Genomic DNA, 21,292 nt, shown 5'->3' on the forward strand with positions numbered 1-21,292 from the left:
TAAGCTCGGTTATTTGCATTGCTGAAGTATTCTTCACCACAGCAGAAGAGAGCAGCATTAGCTACTCCTGTAGTGTAATTATTTAGATGAGATATATTCCACCAAAAGCAGGCAGCAGGAGCTCCTGGAGGACTGCAAAGGCAACAAGACCAACACTCGCCTGCAACGGACAGCTATGCACAATGCTACATGCAGATCCAGATCCCACCAACCCACCTCCCACCCTAGGAAGACACGAAATAAATCTTTCCTATCTTGCATCGTACAACCACTTTTATATACATCTTTTCAATCCTTGATGTCTCCTCTACCTTTGTGTGAGCTTCCTTTTCCCAGCACTGGCTTCTGATGCTGCTCAGAGCACATCCTACAGAATCAATCTGAAATACACTGGTTTCAGGCTGCACAGGACAGTCTGAAACTGCCTGAGAAGTCCTGTCTGTCTGCATGCTAAATAGTGGAAAGGGTAAGTTCACATACAGGCACCACCATATAAATCCCTTTTAGCAAGGTTCACCATCATCAGAAGCAGAAGAAAGCCACACTTAGGACCTGCTGGACCCCTCAGAAGCTAACTGTGCAGCACAGGAGAGTTTCACATCACAACAAAAGCAGGTTGCTTCACCAACCGAAGGTAAACAAGCATCACAGGTCATGCCCCAACAGAACTGGTTATGCAAAGGACCTCCCTAACCTGCTTTCCATTTAAATATCACTGCAACATTTAATAAATCAAGTTCACTTACTACTAAGTGTAAATACTCAGATGCACATGGACATTTCTCTCTGTAATCTATAAATTACATTTTCTGTGATACTTGATTTATTCAATCCCTGCACCCTGGCTACATGTATTACCTTTTTACCTTTCACAACTAATTCATTATACTTACTGCTACTTACTGTAATAACTCAGGATGTAACTACCTGAATAACCCAGGATGCCATTACAAACATTCTGTATTCACCTACGCTTATTCTTAAACTCTACCAATCACCCAATTTATATATTGTGAAAGACAAAGGAAATTTGCAGTTCTTCCTCCCTCGGTTATTTAAACATAATGTTAAAATGCCTATTTGAAAGTCTGTTTAAAACTTCTACAGTGTCAGTATGAAGTATTTTCTACACCAACACATCGGTTTTGTTCCCCCTCTCATTCAACAGCCAAGTAATTAACTGAATTAATTTCCTAAGCCTGGAGGTACTTCTATTTCACAGTTACCAACATTGTGGATTTATTTCATGGGAAAGGTCTACTTCAAAGTCTGTACAATTCTATACAGTGCTTTACAAATTCATAAAAGACAAAGGAGACTGAGCAAGGAAAGAAAAAAACAAATAGTAACAGCAAGTCAGTCTCTCCAGATTGATGAGGACTGGGGTGATCACAGACTATGCTACTCCAAAGAGGCTGCCCCTCTCCTTTAGCCGATTTCTATCAGCACTCCTAGTTCAGCAAGGTCACGCCTGGCCACAGAGCCCAGGGGCCTCCAGGAACAGCCAAGTACTCCAGGAGCCAAAAATCACTCCCAGAAACCACCCCAACCCAGCGCTCTGCAAGCACCTTCCTCCTGATAAAAGGCAAAGCTAATAACTGACAATTTGGCTGTTTTTAAAAGCGGGAGGAACCTGCTGCAGGAGGGAACTATTAACTCGGTGTCTTTGGGACAGCTTTATGCAGGACATGACATCCTATCCACTTTACGATCATGCTGAGGACGTTTTAAGTGGAAAAAACCCCGCTCGCTTCCCTGCCTGAAAAGGGGTGTTATCCTGGCCATCCCTGCAGTGGCGTTCAGGTCCTGCAGATAAAGAGGCACTACATAAGCACAGATTATTAGCAAAATGCAGCATAAGATGACACTGTGCTGGAACACAGTGTTCTTCCTCGGCCTGAGCAACTCCTTTTAGCAGATAAAGATTTGACATCTCTAGGAACAGCCAGAACAATTACCATCATCTTTCTCCCCCTTGCATTAAAACTAGAGTCTTCTAGCCATGACACAGGTGAGCAGAGAGCCAGCAATAAATCACCTAAATATTGGAATGAAAATAAGATGGGATTTCAGCAAAGGCTTTATTTTCAGACTCTAATTGCAGCCACGAGCTCGAGTGACACTGCTGGTGCCATGCTGCTCCCACATTTTGAGGGAGGAGAAGGGAGTCCTTGATCTATTTCAAACATGGGATGAGCTCAGGGCTCAGCGAGGGTCACCTCAGGCAAGCACAAATATCCCCTTTCTCCCCACAGTTATGGAAACAAGCTTTGAGCCTCATGGCCCACAAATGGGTGCGCCCAGACTCTGACCCGTAAAAACCACCTAAGTCTTGCATGCAGCTAACTTACCACCAAAAGATGGATTGTTCTGCTCCCCTGCTACATTTTATATATGAAGCAGTCAGCAGAACACAAAGAAAACCAGAGTAGCATCCCCTGGCCAAGCATGCTGTGCAGCCCTCCCAGAAGCTGAAAGCACTATGTTTTCACCCAGCTCGGTCAAGTCAACTGATTTCTTTTTGCACAACACCACAGACCCACGTAACATCATCACACAGGGGGAAGGCAGGCAGCAAACCCCGCCAAGGGCAAACAGCCCGTGTGAGGACAGCTACAGAGGAAAACTCTTCAGCTCTGAGCTTTTTCCCATCTCTGACTATTCACAGCAGCAGAGAAGCTCCACAGGGAGTCACCAACAGCCATTCCTTCCACGCAGCAGAAGCAGGACAAGCAATAACAAAATCTCCCACAGATCTTAAACCCATCTGCAGGTACTTGCCACAGGACTAAAGCAGCATGAGGTCCAAGGCAAAAAAAAAAAAAAAAAAAAAAATATATTACCTCTGCCAAAGGAATCTGGCACTTGCTGTCGCTGCAGTTGTCCCTATGAAAGCTGCCGCCACGAGCCTACGTCTGGTCCTGGGGTGATGTGCTGTCCCATGGTAACGCCGGGAAACAGCAGACAGCCCTGCTGCAATGGGAAGAAATCGAAGGCGAAACATCCTGTCAAACAAGAACAACACGTTAGTAAAGCAACACACAGTTTCCAGTTGTGGACTCTTGCGCTGACCCTCAGAGATTTGCTCACATTTTTCCTAAAATAGGAAAAATTACAGAAAATAACTGTCACAGAAGTTTATTAGTTGTTCTGAAATAGGCGTGTAACCTGTCTAATAAATAGCAAATTACAAGTATTACATATTGGCATACACCTGGCTGACACACCCTGCTGTCACATCCCAACTACTTACTCAGCTGCTCTTACAGCATTTTCCAAATTCCTCTTCAACCTTTCCCCAGCATACTTCATTAAGAGGAAATATTAGCACTCTCCCACTCAAGTGCCAAGGCATGCAAGATGCAGGTAGATCTTGCAAGCAACTACACAAATAAGAGCCATTTGGCCAGAGGAAAAGAGACACAGTTGGATTTTAAAAGGCAAATTAAACCAAATAACAAGCAAACCTACCACACAAAACCCAACCCTGTCATTTGATATTTCCCTAAGAAAACCCTACTGTTCTTAAATCACTTTTTTTTTTTTTTTTTTAGCTAGCCTGGAGCAAGAACATTTATATTCAACTTTAAGTACAAGGCAAGTTTCAAAGTGTCAAAACTCGTAACATACAATCCATATCCCCTGAGACACGCAACAGTACAGAGACAAATGAGAATCCAGAGCTACAAATCTCAACATTATTACAACGGAGAAATCTGAACCGCAAAAACGTTGCCTCACCACACACACCAGCTACAGGAGATAAAAGCAATTTTTGCTAGCTCACAACATTGAAGGTGAAGGGTAAATATTGCCATTGAAAAGAAAAGGTGCTGCATCTTTTAGTGAAATAAAGGAGTTTTTCCTAACTGATGCAAATTCAATTTTCCCCATCACGGGGACAGCCTTAAAAAAAGAAATTGGGAACAGAATGGTAAAAGAATTCCCAAGGCCAGCAAAGACATTGGAAATGGACAGCAGGGGAGGAGTGGCTCGATTTTTTCCTTTTGTTCCCCATTCTTGCTGTTCTATTCAAATATTCCCAGCAAGCGAATAACCACAGAATACAAAAATAAAGTCACATTTATTGGTTTCTATTTGCTTTTGCGACACAAGATGCCACCGCGCCGTTCTGCTAAACCATTAACTTCCAACAATGAGAATCTTGGGACCGCTTTGCGCAAACCCATCTTATGCGTGTGGTGTGTTATCTCATTTCAGCTATAAAAAGTTGAATATATTACTGCTCTTTTCCGCTGATTAAAGCAACACGCTGATCAGGATTTCGTAATGTCAACCGGTGATGTGAACTTCGGGAGGGGAAGAGAGGAAGAGGAAGGGGAAGACACACACAAAATATTCATCGGATAATTTTGAGTGCCAGAGCTCAGTATCTTTTAAGGCAAGAGGTGGTGGAGACGCACCTCAAGACTTCACAGCACAATCAGGAAATACATGGCGAGGGGAAGGGAAGCGTAGACAATGAAAAATCATTAGCAAATCCCTTATCCGGGATTTTTCCCTATCAGATCTAAGGCTTTTGCAAGGTCCTGGGACAAGGGGGATAGGAGCAGCACTCTGGATGGGTAGGACAAAGACACAGGGTGTCCATCCCTCGCACTCTGGTTTACAGGCAAGTACCACGAACACTGCTGCCCACAGCTAGTGCATCCGAAGAGCATCCATTTCATATTCATCTGCGCACGTATTAAAAACCAAGTTTGCAGTCGCCATTACCATTTTGTTTATTCCTTTAAAAATAAATCGGCTTGGAATTAAAGTTTTAATGGAATACAGCCAGCCAACAGCACTTATTCTTCTCCAGCTCTGAACAATAGAAGATTTTGTTATGAAAAACAGCTCTTATTTCAAATTTAACATTATTCCCATCCTACACAAACCTGATGTTCCCATTTCATCTCCAGGGATGAATTTGTTACATATGCAGAGAAAAATCTGCAAGTGTTATTTTCACCAAGAAGCTAATGTTGCCCTTACTTGGGTTCCCCGTCCTAATTACAACTTTATATGCATAAGATGTAATGGATAAGGGAAGTGCTGCCAGTATCATTTAATCAGTCAAAATGAAAATCAAGCCCCACAGTGCTTACTTTTGAGCTTGAAGATATTTTTACAACATTTCAGATTGTTGGCTTTAGTACTGCATACGCATTTACTCTGCCTGAGCCCTAAGAAACATGAAATTATCTGCTTTGTCCAAGTAATCTCCATCCTTGATGGTGCTGGGATGTTCACCCAGACAGTGCTCACTTGGTAGCAATTGCCCGAGAGAGCTGAAAGCAGGCAGTTCCGGTAACAACCCTCAAATAAAATAAAAGGTACCCTTATCTCAGAACAAAACAAAAAAAGCACTTTGGAGCTGAATTTTCCATGCTTTCCATCTGTAATTTTACAATCTCTCAATTATTTTTTTTTAAATCAAAAGCATCATGATATTTGGTATGTTTTGTTAAAAGCTTCAGGTATTTAAGTCAAGATCACTCAAGAAAGCTGGTGCTCGCTTTTAAAAAGATTAAAAATGAGCATCTTGCCCTAACCACAGCAATGAAAAGCTTAACACCATGATCTACAGCAGGGTAAGGAATAAAACTGAGAAAAAGTATAAACCACCCATATGATATGATTACAGTTTACAATAAGAAACAACCTCAATTCTTGCATGATTTAATGCAATAAATGATTTTTTTTTTTTACAGAATACAACAATGTAGCTCAGAGAAAAACAAACAACTCCAAAATACTGAAAACAAGGATCAAACATAAAAGTCATCATGATGTTCTAGCATTACTGCTACAAGGAATCTGTAGATCATATTTTTGTTTCTAAGAGATAAGCCAGTCTTATCTTAAGTTCTTGCTCAGAACAGTTCTACAGATACTTTCAGAGGTTGAATTCATATCCTTGGACAAAAGAAATAATTGGGTCTTTTTCCAGAGAAGAATGACATACCTGCTTTTATTTATGCCACAAGACATGGGCATTATTTTTTTAAGCAGAAGTGTCAACTGTCAGACTTGAAGATTTAGAAACAGAAGTTTTCTAGCCTGTCTGCTCCGCCATTAAATACAACCTTCTCCACCAAAACCCAATACTCAGAGCCCAAACATTCAAAAACCTAAAAAACCCAACAAAAAAATGCCACCTCAACCCAAACTCCCACCAAGAGAGACCTGCCAGCCCATCCTGGTACCTGGCTCTCTGTCCACTTCGGCGCTGCGGTTTTGTGCCCCGACTCCATGGTTTAAGTTGTGTTTCTGCCCCGGATGCTACAGCAGCAGCTCAGGGCCCTGCTCTATGGGTACATGCAGCTGGCAAGATGGAACAGCATAAAGCCTCACGTACTTGTAATTTAGCATTAAACGTGTTAGCATCTTTGACATCCAGGAAACCCACAAACCCATTAGGAAAGTACCGCTTCCGATCCGAGACACAACGGGCATCATTCAAACTGAGGACATCCAGATCGCTTGAAAAGAAGAAATGCAAAATTATTTCAACAGCTATATACATTCTGGCTTGATGCGGATATTTTATTTCCCCAAACAACGATCCTCTATCCAGTAACTTGATTTGCAAGGAAATTCAGACAGGCTCTCAGCTTCTCCCCCCCTGCTGTGTCAAGAGCATCAGCAGTCCAGCCCTGGATTTTTTCAGGGCACGTAAGAATTGTTAGATCCCAACTTTATTGCATCCTTTTCCAGATACCAAAAGAAAAGAACAAAAACATTTGCTCACGTTTTTCCAGCACCCTAATTAGCTGATGGTTTCAAGACTGAAAGCACTAAGTAGCCCAGTGCAGGAAAAAGGGACTTCTTCACACTTGGGTACTCCACAGCACTGAACTTTTTGTAATCCTTTTTGGCAATCCAGAACAGCCTCGGGTTTTAAGATGATACACACTTAAAGCAGCTTTTTGATGTCGAAGCTGTCCTTGGTGGTACAAGCACGTGAGAGGGAGAACAGTGACTGAATAAGCTGACGGGTGTTTAATTTTTAATCGGAGAAGGGTTCAGAGGCACTTTTTATTTCAACAATTTTACTAGGACATGGTAAGCCTGTGCATTAGTACAGAATGTCAGTTGTAAATTTAAATGAAAATTGTTGTGAAGTAAGATCTTCTCAAAAAAGATTTGCACTTCCGAGGCATTGCCTAGGCATAAAGACTTCTGCAGGGATGGAGCCACAAAGAACTAACGTATGGCTCCAGGAGGCTCTTTCAATTAAAAAGCAAAGTTTGACGTTGCCAGAGCCCACTGAGACTTCCTGACCCAGCAGCCGTTGTAGGAAAATTCCTCACCTATTTCCATCTCAGCCCCTGTCAGTTATACCTCACCCCTGCTCACTGAAGCCAGCAACGCCGGCTCCAGGAGGCGTGGGCTGCCCTGAAGCAGACAGCCACCAGAAGAGCAATGGGTCTCAGCTCCCAGCTCTTGTCACCATCTTCTCAAGCAGATTATTGGGAAGAAGGGAAGGAAAAATTGTAATGGGGGAAGAAAAAAAAGTATGACAAATAAATCCAACAGGAAGGAAAAGTCAAGACACAAGGGAAAGGGCAAAGCAATCAAGAGAGAAGTTTCACCATCAATGCTAATATTGAGATACTTAAAATAATCTGATACATAAACAAGGGGGGGGGGAACTCTGCCTCCTGAGCAAACCTGCCTCCACCAAAATTATTAATTTTGACTTCTCCTTCCCCCCCAGTTCTCCATACTTTCCATTTACAAACTGGTACAAGGGTAATCCATACAAAGGGTGCCCGGAAGTGGATTCCAGCTACAGAGGCATCTGGATCCACTCCTTTCCCCATCCCCAACAGAGACCAAACTGCTCCTGCTCTTTTCCCCTCCTGTAACTCCAAATTTTCACCTTACCCAGTGCAATTTGCAGATAAAGGATTACTCACATTACTTAAGTTATTAGCTTACTAAGATGCATAAATCAGTTCTGAGAATGAAAATGAAATCTAGCAGCAAAAGTAATTTCTTCTCAGGTATGAGATTGGGGCAATATTTGATCACATTAATTTCACTAGAGAGGGAAACCACATTTGTTTCGGAGCACGATTCTAATTGATGGAGAGTCTACAAAGCACCAATCAATAACACGCTGCCAGGTCGTTAGCAGAAACTTAAGCCATAGCCTGGCAATTTCTTTTCAACTGTCATTGCAGTAAGAGTTCACCCCTTCCTAAAATCCTCAGCCCTGAAAAGGCACATTTCACAACTCAGTAATTACACCCAATCATCGCCCAACCTCCCCTTGGGGACAATCAGGGCCGTCCCTCAAGTCGCCAGGATTTAGCGGTAACCTTCGCTCTGCTCTGAATGCAGCCGCTGTTAAAGCCATGCTATTGCATTTCATAGCGTGTTTAAGAATTCGGTCTAACGTTGCGCTACCGACACGTTTTGGTGTCCTGCAATCACCTCGCCATTAACGTGGCTTATTTAGGATAACGATTTACTGGGATGATATCCATTAAGACTCCATTATTTATGCCATCCTCATCTCACGAGTTGCTTTATTCTGCCAAATTGAGCGTTTAGCATCACAAGACACAAAGTGAAAATAAAAGAGCAAAACCACGGCTATTTGGAATCCAACTTGTTAAACTACCACTTCTAGGCACAGGTGTTCTTCTCAATTTAATGCATACATCCTTACTATTAGCTATATTTAAATTAAGGCAAATGTAGGTTTCTCCATTACTGTCAGTTGCTCTAATCCCTCCCCTACTTTCATGCTCCACATACGTGCACCTGGGCTCTCACTGCTTGAAAACAAATAGTCTGCTAGGAACTGCAGATCATCCTGAGATAGCAAGTACTGTACAGAAGAAATAACCATCTCTGCTTGGGCTGTATGAGTCGCCCACACCGATTTCTACCAAGTCTGCTGCCACAGGAGCTTCTCCTTAGACCCGAGCAAAGAGTCACGAACCCCAAACGCTGCCACACAGAGCCTAGATTAAAACCGACAAGATTGAAAATAATTTTACCGATCTTCAATGCTAAGTAGAGAAGACTATGCATTGTGAAGACACAAGACTTTTGATTTAGCTTTAATAAAGCATTATCAGTAGTTGCAACTGGATTATCTATAAGGGTGGAGGTCAGTAGCTAGCTTGGTCTTGGTCCTCCCTTCAAAGGGAGACAGGAGTGCTTACTTACTGGGGAAAAATCTTTGCCCACATGCCTTCAAACATTTAAAGTCTACTTAGGGTAAAGCCTTTGGTGCCAACTAGAACAGCAGAAGAAACATCACTTGGCAAGTCCAACAGCAACCCCAAACCTAACCTGCTAGCTGAGTCACTAGAGGACTTGTGAGCTGATACAGTCCCTACAAACCACAGCTTTGGAGAAACAAATGAAAAATGAGTGTACCCAAACAAAATAAACTGGTTATATCTGTTGCAGCGGCACTGAAAACAGCACCTTCAGCAAAGATAAAACATTTGCTTGCTATTCAGTCAGTCTCCAGCAATGCACAGTAGGTTTTTAACGGGAAACTGTAATAATCTTCCACAGAAATGAACGCTAAATGCTGCTTTTTCCTGGTTAAAGTTTTCCTTTCCCCTCCTTCCCTAAAAATGCAGCCTATTCCTTGGGCTTTTCTACCAAGAAAGCATCACAGTAAACCCCAGCACTGACAAACTCCCTAGTAGCATCTCCAAGCCAGAGGTAACCAGCAGAGCTGTAAAACCAAAAATCAAACAAAAAAAAGAAAACTTACCTCACCCCTTAAGGATAACGGCCCTCTTTCATGAGCTACCTCTACCTTAATCAGTCCAACGTGAAATTTTCTTTTTCCAATCACTATTCCCAAACAATCAGGCACTGTCTTTGCAAACCAGTCACACGAGCAGGCGCACCAGAGCAGAGGCGTTTTCACAGGAGTTAAAAAAAAATGACGCCGATTTGAGGAGCAAAGGTTTGTCAGAGCCATAGAAAATATAACACTTCTGCCTTTTTCTGTAGAAACTTACGGCCAGCAGGAATACGGCTGCTTAATGACCTGAGTGATTTAACTTGCCTTGCACAATCTGTGCCGATGGGATGTGATTTTCCTGACAATTCCTAACTTTTGCACCAAATGGATAGACCCTCCTTGCAGCTCCTGCCCTTTCTCCAGCTGACAGCCACCTACCTGTGTGTACCTTACAATAACAAACAAAAAAAAAAATCCCAGACCAGTTAAAGTAGATTTAAGAGGTGCTTATGGCTTACTTGGCTCCAAGAAAATGTGTTAATTTTTAATGAATAAACATGTGTTTGACAAGAAAATAATGCTGGAAGAGAAAAATCTAAGTAGCCTGAGGAGAAAGCAAAAGCTTCACTAGGCTGTGAAGGTGACAATTCATTCAAGCTTGAGTTATCTGTAGATACGCGTCCAGCTCCAGAAAAAAAACATTTATTTTTGTCGGTAGACAGGCAGCGGATCATCTCAGACTTCAACACGGCGAACTTCATACCTCTTTTCCTCTCCCACAAGGAGGAAAGATTTGTGAACCCACTGAGAACGTGAATTTGAATATCACCGAACGGTAATTTCTCCCTTTCCCATTGACTTTTAAACAGAAACATCACCTACCCCAGCCATGACCACTTGCTTCTTTAGAAAACACCTCTCTGCCACAAAAAAGCAGCATAAGGCAGGCGCCAACTCTTGCAGATCTTCCTTGTGTTTGTATCCCAGCTAAGATTTCAGTGGAAAAAAAAAAAAAATTACAACTACTCTTCTAGCTCTTGAAGCAAGAATGCCAGAGACAGAAAGTTTGCATCAAACTAATGAAAACACAGATGTTAAAGTGGTGGTACATAACACAACTAGTCTATACAGATACTGGGTCTGATTTTGATGTTGGCATAGAGCAGCATTGCCTGCATCACAGGCTGACACGCTACAAATGATGAAGCTATGCAGATTCACAGGTCTCATGTTTCAAGCACAGGTCAGCTGCAGCGTTGCTCATCTCAAAGCAGGATCTTCTGTCTTGCTGTCTACATGAGGATCTTGGGTTTCATTTCAAAGAGCTATAAACTCTAACACTAATAGAAAAAAACCAAGAATTTGAGCTACAGAAACTGCAGTAAAACGATGCATGATCTCAATGGTCAAACTATTTTCTCTGGTTTTATAGTATCTTAAATCTTTCGCTAAGAGGCGAGCCTGCCAAAAACTTTCGGATGGTATGTGCTTAGGCAGACAAAGCACACTTCAACTCAGATTTTACTAGGAGTCCTTGCATTTCTTACTAAAAGTGTCCAACACGTCACCCTAAAGAGATATATAGCCATCCTCCTCATTAAGAGATAGCCATACCATTTGCAACACACCTTTCTCAAAACTGCTCCACTTTAAAAAAAAAAAAGTCAAAACATTCTTCTCAAAGGCATACAATGCTGACTACAATACTCAACAACCCTGGGTAACTGTTTCCTACTGAATTATCTCAAACAGCATCATCGCACCCAAAAGTCATGTCTACAGCAAAATACTTTTTCACTAACACCCCTGCAATGTCCCAGCGGGAAGGTCTGGCATCCGGAAAATTAATAACTATGGTTTTTTAGTGTTGTTCACAAGCATCCTCAGCCCTACAGCACTGCACCGTGTTAAAATACTGTGCACCAGCAAGGCCACTGGAAACTTGGGAAGAATAAGACAAGTATCTCTATATCCCAGCTCAGTTCATTTCAAGAAGTGTTACTGCAGCAAATGCAACAGCATGCGGCAACGTGTTTTTATAATAAACCTGACATGACTGCTACGGAACTTATTTTGCTCAAGAAATGCAAAAAACAGTTGTTTCCACATTCCAGATCTGAACATAGCTGATGGCTCCCTCAAACATCACCTGAAAAAAGTAATGCTTACGGGATATCGCTTCAAAGCCCTTCTGAGACTTCAAATGATTTGCAAGTCTTGCAGTTTGTCCCATTAAACTGCCTAAGGACAACGGTACAATCTCTCCTCTGAAAACACTACCGTGAGCTTACCCGGGAAGCTAACTTCTCAGCCCGAGGGGCGCAACAGGAACCTATACAGAGAAGTTACACAAAGATTAATAAGGGGCCGGGAGCTCCAGATATCCCCCAGTAGGCAGAAATTAATGATGTAAGCAAGGCACATCATTCTTTTTCCTCCAGAGCATGAAATTTCAACTTCTTTAGTTCAGGAAGCATAATAAATACCACAGAAGTTTCTGCAGAAAATGGGTCATTTGGAAAACAAGCCATTGCCACAAGTAAACAAAGAACAAGGGTTACATGAGCTTAAGCTACGCTGCTGAATACACATGTTATACTCTTTCTAACATACCGCTGAATACCAGAACATTTAAGAGGATGGTTACAGCCACAGGACCCTCCATGCCCTCTTCCGGCAGCAGCTACTTGGCTAAAGAAGCTGCTGCCTGAAACTGGTGGCCGCCACGACCCCCTCCAGAGTCCCAGAGAAGCGTGCAGTGATGACACTAGAACGTATTTGCCTTGTACCCCTGTGCTGGCCAAGAAATGCTTTGTTGCTCCAGGTAGACAAGCACACACAGTTTAAGCATCTTTAGTTAGTTTTGGTTGTTGGGTTTTTTTTAAAGATACCTTCTTATGTTCAAATAAGTTTTCACTGAGTGCATAGAAACAGTGAGTTGCATTGGGTTTTGGGGTCTGGTTGGGGGTTTTTTTCTATATTTTATGAAAGTGGAACAACTGAGGTTGGGTTGACAGGAAGCTCCAGGCAGCAGCCTTCTTCCACAGCTCACTCCCATGCCTGCTTCACTCCTCCTTCCAAATCACCCAAGCCTTCCAACAGAAAAGGCAGCACAACTTTTCACACTGCAAAAACACAACCCGTTTTCCTACAGCTTTAGGAAAAATCCTGGGTGAACAGTTCAGAATAATTCCAAACAGGGCAGATTTAAGGGTAAATATCATGCAGATGATTAGTTCAGCAGAGTTAGAAGTACCTGAGAGCAGGGCCACAGCATGCTGTGAGTTGTGAGCAGGCAGCAATACCATCCTTACCTGCAGCACAAGTGTGTTTGCTCCCAGCTTGTAGGTCAGGCGGTCACAAAGAAGGCTGGGAATTATTTCTTAGCAATTGCAGGGCTGTGTTCTAAAAACAAGAAAGAAACATAATAAAGATTATAACTCTTTGCTGCACACAGTCTCCCTCCTGGCAGTCATATTCTTGTGTATTAGTGCTCACACATATCGACCTCAGAACTCGCACCTCAGACTACTCACCAAATAAAGCCACGAGGGGGAAAAAAACAGTCATGCAGCTGATTAAAAAAAAAAAAAAAAGCAAGCCAGGCCTTTACTTTAACTCAAGTCTGAACTGGCACTCAAGTTTCTAGAGGAGAATGCCTCAGAAAATCTTCCTTTTTTGACCTGCCCAGCACTGGTCAGTAGACCTCACTCAACAGACTCAGATTTACCGCCTTTCCCAAGCGGCTCATTAAACTAAAGGCAAATACAGTACACATAAATCACATCGTGATAAAGATCAGGCCTCTCTATACTTTCAGCAGTTTATTAACCCAAATTCACCCTAAAGGTTTTTCCAAAGACCAACTACACATCAAATCCAGTTTGGCTGTTTGGCGAAGTTAAAGCTGTTTAACGATCCGCTATTAAGAAAAATTGCTTTGACATTAGCTATAACATACAGCAATAATTCACACAGCCCTGGCAACCCCACAAGCAATCCCCTACAGCAACAACAAAAAATAAACCAAAACCGGGGAGAAGGGCACCCAACACCTCACAATACACCGGAGCTCCCCAAAACACGCCTTGCAGGCCCCCCCTCGACCCAGGCACGCCGAGGGGGATCCTTCCTTCCCCTAGGGCTTTCCCAGCGGGAAAAGCTGAACGCTGGAATAAAGGCACAGACCCTAAAGTTTATTTTATAGGGAAGAAATTATAGCAGCGGCCCAGGGGACGGGGATAGCGTAACACGGCACACCGAGCCCGGGTTCCCCGGGCGGCAGCTCTCCCCTCAGCTCCTAGGCCTCGGCCCCCTCAGCGCCCGGGCCGCCCCCTCAGCGCCCGGGCCGCCCCCTCAGCCCATCACCACAGCCAGCCCCCGCCTACGTGCCCGCAGCCCACTCCCGCCGGAGCCCAGGGAAGGGAAGGGAAGGGAAGGGCCAGCCTGAGTAAAGGCGTTGGGCCCCGCCGCCGGCTGCGGGAGAGGGGGCAGGACTCCCCGGTTCCGGCCCGGCCCGGCCGCTCTCACCTCAGCCCCGCCGCCCCACCGCAGCGCACACAGACCCCGCCCACCACGATCGCGCTTCCGCGAGCGGCAGTACGCCGGGAAGGGGCGGAGTTTGAGCTGGATGGAGGCGTGGTCTGTGCTGAAGGGGCGGGGTCTGGAGCGGGAGGGGCGGGGCCTGGGGGAGTGGTCCTGGGAAGCCCGAGTGTGGGGTCTGAGGGACTGAAATGTATAGGGTCTGAGGGACCTGTATGTATAGGGTCTGAGGGACTGAAATGTATAGGGTCTGAGGGACCTGTATGTATAGGGTCTGAGGGACTGAAATGTATAGGGTCTGAGGGACCGCTATGTATAGGGTCTGAGGGACCTGTATGTATAGGGTCTGAGGGACTGAAATGTATAGGGTCTGAGGGACCTGTATGTATAGGGTCTGAGGGACTGATATGTATAGGGTCTGAGGGACCGAAATGTATAGGGTCTGAGGGACCTGTATGTATAGGGTCTGAGGGACTGATATGTATAGGGTCTGAGGGACCTGTATGTATAGGGTCTGAGGGACCGAAATGTATAGGGTCTGAGGGACTGAAATGTATAGGGTCTGAGGGACCGCTATGTATAGGGTCTGAGGGACTGAAATGTATAGGGTCTGAGGGACCTGTATGTATAGGGTCTGAGGGACTGAAATGTATAGGGTCTGAGGGACCTGTATGTATAGGGTCTGAGGGACTGAAATGTATAGGGTCTGAGGGACCGCTATGTATAGGGTCTGAGGGACTGAAATGTATAGGGTCTGAGGGACCTGTATGTATAGGGTCTGAGGGACTGAAATGTATAGGGTCTGAGGGACCTGTATGTATAGGGTCTGAGGGACTGATATGTATAGGGTCTGAGGGACCTGTATGTATAGGGTCTGAGGGACTGAAATGTATAGGGTCTGAGGGACCTGTATGTATAGGGTCTGAGGGACTGAAATGTATAGGGTCTGAGGGACCGCTATGTATAGGGTCTGAGGGACTGAAATGTATAGGGTCTGAGGGACCTGTATGTATAGGGTCTGAGGGACTGAAATGTATAGGGTCTGAGGGACCTGTATGTATAGGGTCTGAGGGACTGAAATGTATAGGGTCTGAGGGACCGCTATGTATAGGGTCTGAGGGACTGAAATGTATAGGGTCTGAGGGACCTGTATGTATAGGGTCTGAGGGACTGAAATGTATAGGGTCTGAGGGACCTGTATGTATAGGGTCTGAGGGACTGATATGTATAGGGTCTGAGGGACCTGTATGTATAGGGTCTGAGGGACTGAAATGTATAGGGTCTGAGGGACCTGTATGTATAGGGTCTGAGGGACTGAAATGTATAGGGTCTGAGGGACCTGTATGTATAGGGTCTGAGGGACTGATATGTATAGGGTCTGAGGGACCTGTATGTATAGGGTCTGAGGGACTGAAATGTATAGGGTCTGAGGGACTGATATGTATAGGGTCTGAGGGACCTGTATGTATAGGGTCTGAGGGACTGAAATGTATAGGGTCTGAGGGACCTGTATGTATAGGGTCTGAGGGACCGCTATGTATAGGGTTTGAGGGACTGAAATGTATAGGGTCTGAGGGACCTGTATGTATAGGGTCTGAGGGACTGATATGTATAGGGTCTGAGGGACCGAAATGTATAGGGTCTGAGGGACCTGTATGTATAGGGTCTGAGGGACTGAAATGTATAGGGTCTGAGGGACCGCTATGTATAGGGTCTGAGGGACCTGTATGTATAGGGTCTGAGGGACTGATATGTATAGGGTCTGAGGGACCGAAATGTATAGGGTCTGAGGGACCGCTATGTATAGGGTCTGAGGGACCTGTATGTATAGGGTCTGAGGGACTGATATGTATAGGGTCTGAGGGACCGCTATGTATAGGGTCTGAGGGACCTGTATGTATAGGGTCTGAGGGACTGATATGTATAGGGTCTGAGGGACCGAAATGTATAGGGTCTGAGGGACCGCTATGTATAGGGTCTGAGGGACTGATATGTATAGGGTCTGAGGGACTGAAATGTATAGGGTCTGAGGGACCTGTATGTATAGGGTCTGAGGGACTGAAATGTATAGGGTCTGAGGGACTGAAATGTATAGGGTCTGAGGGACCTGTATGTATAGGGTCTGAGGGACTGATATGTATAGGGTCTGAGGGACCGAAATGTATAGGGTCTGAGGGACCGCTATGTATAGGGTCTGAGGGACCTGTATGTATAGGGTCTGAGGGACTGATATGTATAGGGTCTGAGGGACTGAAATGTATAGGGTCTGAGGGACCTGTATGTATAGGGTCTGAGGGACTGATATGTATAGGGTCTGAGGGACCGAAATGTATAGGGTCTGAGGGACCTGTATGTATAGGGTCTGAGGGACTGAAATGTATAGGGTCTGAGGGACCTGTATGTATAGGGTCTGAGGGACTGATATGTATAGGGTCTGAGGGACCGAAATGTATAGGGTCTGAGGGACCTGTATGTATAGGGTCTGAGGGACTGAAATGTATAGGGTCTGAGGGACCGCTATGTATAGGGTCTGAGGGACCTGTATGTATAGGGTCTGAGGGACTGATATGTATAGGGTCTGAGGGACCGAAATGTATAGGGTCTGAGGGACCGCTATGTATAGGGTCTGAGGGACCTGTATGTATAGGGTCTGAGGGACTGATATGTATAGGGTCTGAGGGACCGCTATGTATAGGGTCTGAGGGACCTGTATGTATAGGGTCTGAGGGACTGATATGTATAGGGTCTGAGGGACCGAAATGTATAGGGTCTGAGGGACCGCTATGTATAGGGTCTGAGGGACTGATATGTATAGGGTCTGAGGGACTGAAATGTATAGGGTCTGAGGGACCTGTATGTATAGGGTCTGAGGGACTGAAATGTATAGGGTCTGAGGGACCTGTATGTATAGGGTCTGAGGGACTGATATGTATAGGGTCTGAGGGACCGAAATGTATAGGGTCTGAGGGACCGCTATGTATAGGGTCTGAGGGACCTGTATGTATAGGGTCTGAGGGACTGATATGTATAGGGTCTGAGGGACTGAAATGTATAGGGTCTGAGGGACCTGTATGTATAGGGTCTGAGGGACTGATATGTATAGGGTCTGAGGGACTGAAATGTATAGGGTCTGAGGGACCGCTATGTATAGGGTCTGAGGGACTGAAATGTATAGGGTCTGAGGGACCGAAATGTATAGGGTCTGAGGGACTGATATGTATAGGGTCTGAGGGACCTGTATGTATAGGGTCTGAGGGACTGATATGTATAGGGTCTGAGGGACTGAAATGTATAGGGTCTGAGGGACCTGTATGTATAGGGTCTGAGGGACTGATATGTATAGGGTCTGAGGGACCGAAATGTATAGGGTCTGAGGGACCGCTATGTATAGGGTCTGAGGGACCTGTATGTATAGGGTCTGAGGGACTGATATGTATAGGGTCTGAGGGACTGAAATGTATAGGGTCTGAGGGACCTGTATGTATAGGGTCTGAGGGACTGAAATGTATAGGGTCTGAGGGACCGCTATGTATAGGGTCTGAGGGACTGATATGTATAGGGTCTGAGGGACCGCTATGTATAGGGTCTGAGGGACCTGTATGTATAGGGTCTGAGGGACTGATATGTATAGGGTCTGAGGGACTGATATGTATAGGGTCTGAGGGACCTGTATGTATAGGGTCTGAGGGACTGATATGTATAGGGTCTGAGGGACCGAAATGTATAGGGTCTGAGGGACCTGTATGTATAGGGTCTGAGGGACAGATATGTATAGGGTCTCGGGGACCGCTATGTATAGGTCCTGAAGCACTTGTACGTACTGCATGAGGAGCGTTTCTATATGGCCTGTATACAGGGCCTGAGGCACTTGGATATAGGGCCTGAAAGACCTGTATGTGGGGTCTCGGGGCTTATATATAAGTTCTGAAAGGTCTGTATATAGGGTCTCAGGGGCTTATCTATAGGTCTGGAAAGGCTTAGAATCAGAGAACCATAGATTGGTTTGGGTGGGAAGGAACCTCCCAGCCCATCCAGTCCCACCCCCTGCCATGGGCAGGGACACCCTCCACTAGCCCAGGTTGCCCAAAGCCCCATCCAACCTGGCCTTCAACACTGCCAGGGAGCCAGGGGCAGCCACAGCCTCTCTGGGCAACCTGTGCCAGGGCCTCAGCACCCTCACAGGGAAGAATTTCTGCCTCAGATCCCATCTCCATCTGCCCTCCTGCAGCTTCAGGCCATTCCCCTTGTCCTGTCACTCCCTGCCCTTGTCACCAGCCCCTCTCCAGCTTTCCTGGAGCCCCTGCAGGGACTGGAAGGGGCTCTAAGGTCTCCCCGGAGCCTTCCCTTCTCCTGGCTGAACAAGCCCAACTCTCTCAGCCTGTCCTCATAGGAGAGGTGCTCCAGCCCTGTGATCAGCTTTGTGGCCTCCTCTGGACTTGGTCCAACAGCTCCATGTCTCTCCTGTACTGGGGCCCCCAGAGCTGGACGCAGTACTGCAGGTGGGGTCTCACAAGAGCAGAGTAGAGGGGCAGGATCACCTCCCTCAACGTGCTGGTCACACATCTTTTGATGCAGCCCAGGACACGGTTGGCTTTCTGGGCTGCAAGCGCACACTGCTGGCTCATGTTGAGCTTTTCCTCCAACAGCCCCAAGTCCTTCTCCTCGGGGCTGCTTTCAATCCATTCCTCGCCCAGCCTGTAGCTGTGCTTGGGATTGCGCCGACCCACGTGCAGGACCTTGCACTTGGCCTTGCTGAACTTCATGCGGTTCGCACGGGCCCACCTCTCCAGCCTGTCAAGGTCCCTCTGGATGGCATCCCTTCCCTCCAGCGTGTCGACCACACCACACAGCTTGGTGTCATCAGCAAACTTGCTGAGGGTGCACTCGATCCCACTGTCCATGTCACCGACAAAGATGTTGAACAGTGCCGGTCCCAGTACCGACCCCTGAGGAACACCACTCGTCACCGTTCTCCACTTGGACATTGAGCTGTTGACCACAACCATCCAGCCAGTTCCTTATCCACCGAGTGGTCCATCCATCGAATCCATGTCTCTCCAATTTAGAGACAAGGATGTCATGCGGGATGGTGTCAAATGCCTTGCACGAGTCCAGGTAGATGACATCAGTTGCCCTTCCCTTATCCACCAGTGCTGTAACCCCGTCATAGAAGGCCTTGTGCATAGGGTATGAGGAGCATATCTATAGGTCCTGAAGGACCTGTATATAGGGTCTGATGGGCTTGTATATAGGGTCTCAGGGGCTTATATATAGGTCCTAACATATATATATATAGGTCTCAGGAACGTGTTACTATGGGGTCTGAGCAGCCTATACAAACAGGGCCTGAAAGGGTCTATACGCAGGGTTTGAGGGGTCTATACACAGGGTCTGAGGGGTCTATACGCAGGGTCTGAGGTACTTATGTGTAGTTTTAAGGCACCAGTGTCGAATGTCCAGGGGCTAAGGCCGCTGTCTATAGGGTCTGAGGGGGCTGCAGGCCCTCGGCCATTTCTGCCATACCCTATTAAACCTCCCCAGTTTTATTTCTGCGGTAGGTAATTCTCTTCCCCCCCCGCCCCGGCATATCCGGCTGAGCATTTCCATGTATTCCCAACGATAATTCACTTTAAAACCCGAAGGGGTTCTCTGGTGAGCAGGTCATTCTGCGGGGTCCAGAGCTGCTGCTGGCTCCAGACCCACGGCGGGTGAGAGCCGACACCGCCGTAGCGCGACACGGCTGGAATCAGCAATTAAACAGAAATCACGGCCTCTTACAAGCATCCCTCACCACGTCCTTCTATTTCTGCCCGGGTTTCCTCCCTGTGCTAGCGAATTTACAAATAAAATCTTCATGGGAGCGTTTATTTTTCCCGTTGACCGTAATATTTACAGAACGCATGGGGAAATATTTCCAGCGAGCTTCATACCTCTCACCCCCACAAACTTCTCACGTACTGGGGAGGGCAGGGAAGGGCTCAGGGCGATGCCCGTAGGGAGGAAAGCTCTTCTCAATCAAGATAGATTAATTGCGACGGCGCGTCCGTCCGTCATACTGCCTCCGGAATGGAAGGGGCTGCTGGCTGCTGGAAGGTGGGAAAATGGAACCTGGGTGGAGAAAAGTGTCGTGAGAGGAGAGGGAGGGAGGGAAGAGAGGAAAGAGAGGGGAAGGAGAGAGGAAAGAGAGAGGAAAGAGAGGAGGGAGGAAGGGAGGAAGGGAGGAAAAAGAAAATGAAGAAGAGAGAGGAGAGGAGAGGAGAGGAGAGGAGAGGAGAGGAGAGGAGAGGAGAGGAGAGGAGAGGAGAGGAGAGGAAGGAAAATTGCATGCAGCACATTTCCACCTGGAAAGGCTCCCCAGAGTGGTTTCATCTTCTAGCAATGAATCCGAAGACGCCCGGATGCAGCGTCCCGTCCCGCACGCCCTCAGCCCCGTGCCCAAGCCAGCGCCGGCGGCCGAGCTGGGAGGGGGCATGGGGGCAGAGGGGACGCTACACGGCTGCTGCAAGCCGCTGGTGATTTCAACATCGACAAATGACTGCCAAAAAGTCCCTGTGAGGTTTGTGTCGCTGTTTCAACCCCGTCTTCGAAAACACCTTTAGCACCTCAGGAAATTCGACGTCTCCTTTTTATGAGAATGAGAGCCTCGGAGAAGCAGCAGGCTGCAAAGCAGCGATGGTTTTATTTATCCTTCCAAGGGGCTTCACCCCACACGTGTGGGGCAGGGACCTCCCTGGGAGTGTGTGTGTGTGGGGGGGGTGTCAAACACTTCTGCAAGCCCCGGGGCTTGTCCGGGCTCTGGGAGACCCTACAACAACACGGGGGGTGCGGTAGGAGTGCATCCCTCCCGCAGCACCCACCTGCTAACGACGGCGAGGGGTGCTGCCCGGCGATCCACGAGGTGATAAACCTTTCCATGCGCAATTTATTGGAGAGGAAAGCGGCACCGAGGGTATCGCGCCAGCCCAGCGGCGCTGCGATTTCAATTAATCTCAGGCGCTAATAAGATTTAACCGTCAGGAA

At 46.3% G+C, this 21,292-nt stretch overlaps 1 protein-coding gene across 3 annotated transcripts in view; it reads right to left on the reverse strand.

Annotated features, from left to right (window-relative positions):
• MICU1 (mitochondrial calcium uptake 1) overlaps window positions 1-14,323 on the reverse strand; it is a 103,999-nt gene extending 89,676 nt beyond the window's left edge. The window contains exons 1-4 of one of the 3 annotated variants that reach the window (XM_054831252.1): window positions 14,261-14,280; window positions 13,267-13,304; window positions 13,045-13,135; window positions 2,844-3,005 (exon numbers count right to left, since the gene is read on the reverse strand). In XM_054831252.1, coding sequence (XP_054687227.1) covers window positions 2,844-3,004 — 161 coding nt within the window. In that variant the 5' untranslated portion in view covers window position 3,005; window positions 13,045-13,135; window positions 13,267-13,304; window positions 14,261-14,280. Of the gene's footprint in view, window positions 1-2,843; window positions 3,006-13,044; window positions 13,136-13,266; window positions 13,305-14,260 lie in introns of all 3 variants that reach the window. The other 2 variants (XM_054831250.1, XM_054831253.1) reach the window with 2 other exon arrangements.
• Between the last annotated feature and the right edge of the window lie 6,969 nt (window positions 14,324-21,292).

This window comes from Grus americana, chromosome 7 (assembly GCF_028858705.1).
Source record: "Grus americana isolate bGruAme1 chromosome 7, bGruAme1.mat, whole genome shotgun sequence".
Taxonomy (NCBI): Eukaryota; Metazoa; Chordata; class Aves; order Gruiformes; family Gruidae; genus Grus; species Grus americana.